Source organism: Gossypium raimondii, chromosome 1, assembly GCF_025698545.1.
Source record: "Gossypium raimondii isolate GPD5lz chromosome 1, ASM2569854v1, whole genome shotgun sequence".
In the NCBI taxonomy this organism is placed as follows: domain Eukaryota; kingdom Viridiplantae; phylum Streptophyta; class Magnoliopsida; order Malvales; family Malvaceae; genus Gossypium; species Gossypium raimondii.
Genome location: NC_068565.1, coordinates 11607541 through 11611136, shown reverse-complemented (window position 1 = coordinate 11611136; position 3596 = coordinate 11607541). Strand labels below are relative to the sequence as shown.

Sequence of the window (3596 nt, the reverse complement as noted above, 5' to 3'; positions counted from 1 at the left end):
ATTAGGAGCATCAAATTCACTATTTTACATAATTAATCATCCAAAAACGCATTTAGAAGGAGATTAAAAGATGCTACTTTTATAGCTTATCAAAAATCCTCAACTTACAATTAAAATTAATCCTTCTAAACTCATAATTCTCATCAATGATATTTCGTCGTAATTCACAAATAATCATACATTGATAATTCAACTAAAAGAGCACTGAAGATTCAAACAATCCAAGTCGAACATTTTTAAAGCATGAAAACACAAGTATTTCCCCTTATCAAAGTAATTACCTTTAATTCAAAATAAAAAAAAATCGACATCCTCACAAAAGATTCACTCAAATCACTCAAATTGTTTAAGGTTCAAAAATAAACACTTAATAGTCAAACATGAAAAGTTATTACCATAGGCTTGCGTTAAAATCAAATCTCCACCACTATAAAATGAGATGATACACAAATCAAAAGGTCTTTAAAAGGTTGTAATGGGGCTTAGGTTAAGGGTGTGGAAAAAGGCTGAAAAAGATGGTGAAAATCGAGTTCGAATTGATAAATTACCAAACTAGAAAAATAAAAAAATGCTGAATTAAAAAAAAACAATTACATCAATCAAAAACTATTCAAGAATAACACGAGCTTCTTTTTAAAATATGAATTTAACTGTTCAAGCTCAGTCATAGAACTAAATGATAATCAATATATTTTTTTCTTTGATATTTTCTGTGTTTTTTTTTTTAATTTGAGAACAAAAAATAACATAGCAAATTAACAAAAGAACATAGTTAGGTAACTAACCAAATCAAATCTCGATAAAAAGGGAGTCAATAGAACGGGAAAAATTCTCAATGAATCAAAAAGAATGATTTATGGGTTAACAGTAATGGGTAATTTAAGAAACGGTGTGTTAGGCTCAATGGGGTTCACTAAGGGTTAATTTTGTAGGTAGGCTTTTTATGGGATAAGTGGGTTAAACCTATGTGCCTTTATCATCTCAGTATATCAAATCAAAAGGTGTGGTCTCGACATGTATAACCAATGCAAGTTCTAGAATAACAAATCATATTGACACACTCATAACCAATAATAAAATGAGCAAGAAAAATGTATGCTCTAAAGGCTCAAAATCTCAAAAAATTCATGGTTTTTGATGTCAATCTTGCAAATCTCAAACTTCAAGAAAATACTTCAATTCAGAGAAAAAACCTAAAATTTTTTATTCTGAAAATAAACTTATCATGCTAGATTCTCTCATGCCTTAAATTTTAAAACAACCAATACACAATTATCGGTAAATTAATCTAAAACATATCAACAAAAATCACCAATTGATAAAAATTCATTCTAATGGAAGTATGAAAAAATTACTAAAGCACAAGACATAATTAGGGATTTTCTAATAATTATATATATAACCTCCCCCACACTTAAGATGTACATTATCCTCAATGCACAAACATAGATAATCACAATATAAAAAAATATCATAAGAGAGGGAGAAAATTGAAACTTCCCTGAATTTTGGATGGAACCCCATAATAGTGAAAAGCGAAATTGTAGACAAATCTAGATGTAGTGCATGATTCCAAGCAAACTAAGAAGAAAATAAACACAAATAGTGAAGAAGATTAGGGGATTATAACTCGATTAGAAAAAACCATAAAAAATAAAAATATAGTTCAAAAGATAAAAATGACATAAGCCTAAGCAAATAACAATAAACATAAACATAAAATAAAAATAAAAATAAAACAAATAGACTCAATGGTCCTCGTCATTAGAAGTGTCGTAAGGCGTCGGCACCGAGGAGGAGATATGAAGATGCTGACAGATCTGCTACAATGTCGCATCGATACTGTCGAGCCTTTGAAAGTATTTCCACTTGAAGTGAGTGAAACGCTCAGAGAGACCCGTCAAAGTGGCAGCAAAAGAAACAGGACGGTGAATCGAATGTGGAGGATGAGGTGGATCCTCATGATGGAGTGGGACATCATCAGTGATGTCCTCTAGGTCATTCTGAGAGTTAGAATGAATCAAACGGTACTGAGGAAGATCAACTCCTTGAAGTCGCTCTATCATCCTCATATGAGTCATGATTGAGATTCCCTGTAGGGACATTTGGCCGACTAGGTACACTCATATGGCGTACTAGGTCGCCGAGTCTAAAAGTGATGGTACCTGGCTCGTCATGAGATGTCATCGCATGCTGGAGATGAAATGTTGAGCAAAACTCCAAAGTCAACTCCATGTATGTGGACTCGATGATGGAGAAGAACCGGTCTTATGGGGCTATCGTAAGAAAAGCTTGAACAGGATCAGTGAGGTGGACCTACTCCACAATGGCCCAATCAATACATCGGCCCAAACTGAGTGGTCGCACTCGAAGGAGTTGGAATAAGTCCTCCTGGGGGACCACAAAAAATCGAAGAAAAGGGTGGCGGGTCTTGGCGGAGGCGCTCGAGGAAAAGGTCGTGCTAGGTGACTTCCACTTTTTTGAAGCGGGGACGACGACCTTGGACTTGCTGCGAGTGTTTTTTATGATGAATCTGTAAGAAAAACAAACAAGCAAGCATGAAAACAAAATGAAGCAAACGGACGAACCGAACATAATAGAAGCGAACCTATATCTTATGTTATAATTGAAGTAACATCAATAACTACATGACTGAAAGAAATCGATAATAAAAAGATTATAATCAAGAACTAAAATTTAGAAATACCAAAAGATATAAGATGGAATTCTAACCAATCAAGAAACATGGTACTAAAAATAATGAGAGGCTTGTAGAAATCAAACTAAATAAAAACAAAGAATCACTAAATCATAATTTTCTAAAGTAAAAACAATATTCATAAACAAAACGAAACCAATTGATATAAGAAAATGGGAGAAACATAATATTAAATAAAATATAATAAGAACAAGAGAATAACTGAACTAGAATAAAAATAAATGAGAATTAATTAAGAATAATAATAAAAAACTAATAAACAAAACAAAGAAATAATAATAAAATAAAATAAAGACTAAGAGGAGCAAATAGGGGTTGACCGATGGTGGGATGACTGGAGCTCGGAGGGTCGCATGGTATGGTGCGGGCAACAGTGGAGCATTTCTGATTGTCGTCGGCGCGGGGGCGGTGAGGAGGAGATGAAAAGTGAAGGAGAAAAGAGGAAGAGGGAAAGGGAGGGTGTGGCTTGGTGAGGGAAGGACGGTGGAGCAAGGGAGAGGAGAGGAGGGGTCGTGGGGTGGTGCGACGGTGGCCAGACCATAATAGAAGCGAACCTATATCTTATGCTATAATTGAAGGTAACATCAATAACTAAATGACTGAAAGAAATCGATAGTGAACATATTATAATCAAGAACTAAAATAAGACATAAGACGAAATTCTAACCAATCAAGAAACATGGTACTAAAAATAATGAGAGGCTTGTAGAAATCAAACTAAATAAAAACAAAGAATCACTAAATCAAATTTTCTAAACTAAAAACAGTATTCATAAACAAAATGAAACCAATTGATAAAAGAAAAATGGGAGAAACATAATATTAAATAAAATATAACTAAATAAGAAGCAAAACTGAAAAAAAATACTAACAGCAA

At 33.4% G+C, this 3596-nt stretch overlaps 1 protein-coding gene across 1 annotated transcript; it reads right to left on the bottom strand.

Annotated features, from left to right (window-relative positions):
• Positions 1 to 2095: 2095 nt before the first annotated feature.
• On the bottom strand, positions 2096 to 3305 carry LOC128039805 (uncharacterized). The gene is made up of 2 exons (XM_052628380.1): positions 3040 to 3305; positions 2096 to 2533 (listed from the first exon to the last, which is right to left on the bottom strand). Exons 1-2 carry the CDS (start codon positions 3258 to 3260, stop codon positions 2317 to 2319), a joined length of 438 nt encoding a protein of 145 aa, XP_052484340.1. The 5' UTR covers positions 3261 to 3305; the 3' UTR covers positions 2096 to 2316.
• Between the last annotated feature and the right edge of the window lie 291 nt (positions 3306 to 3596).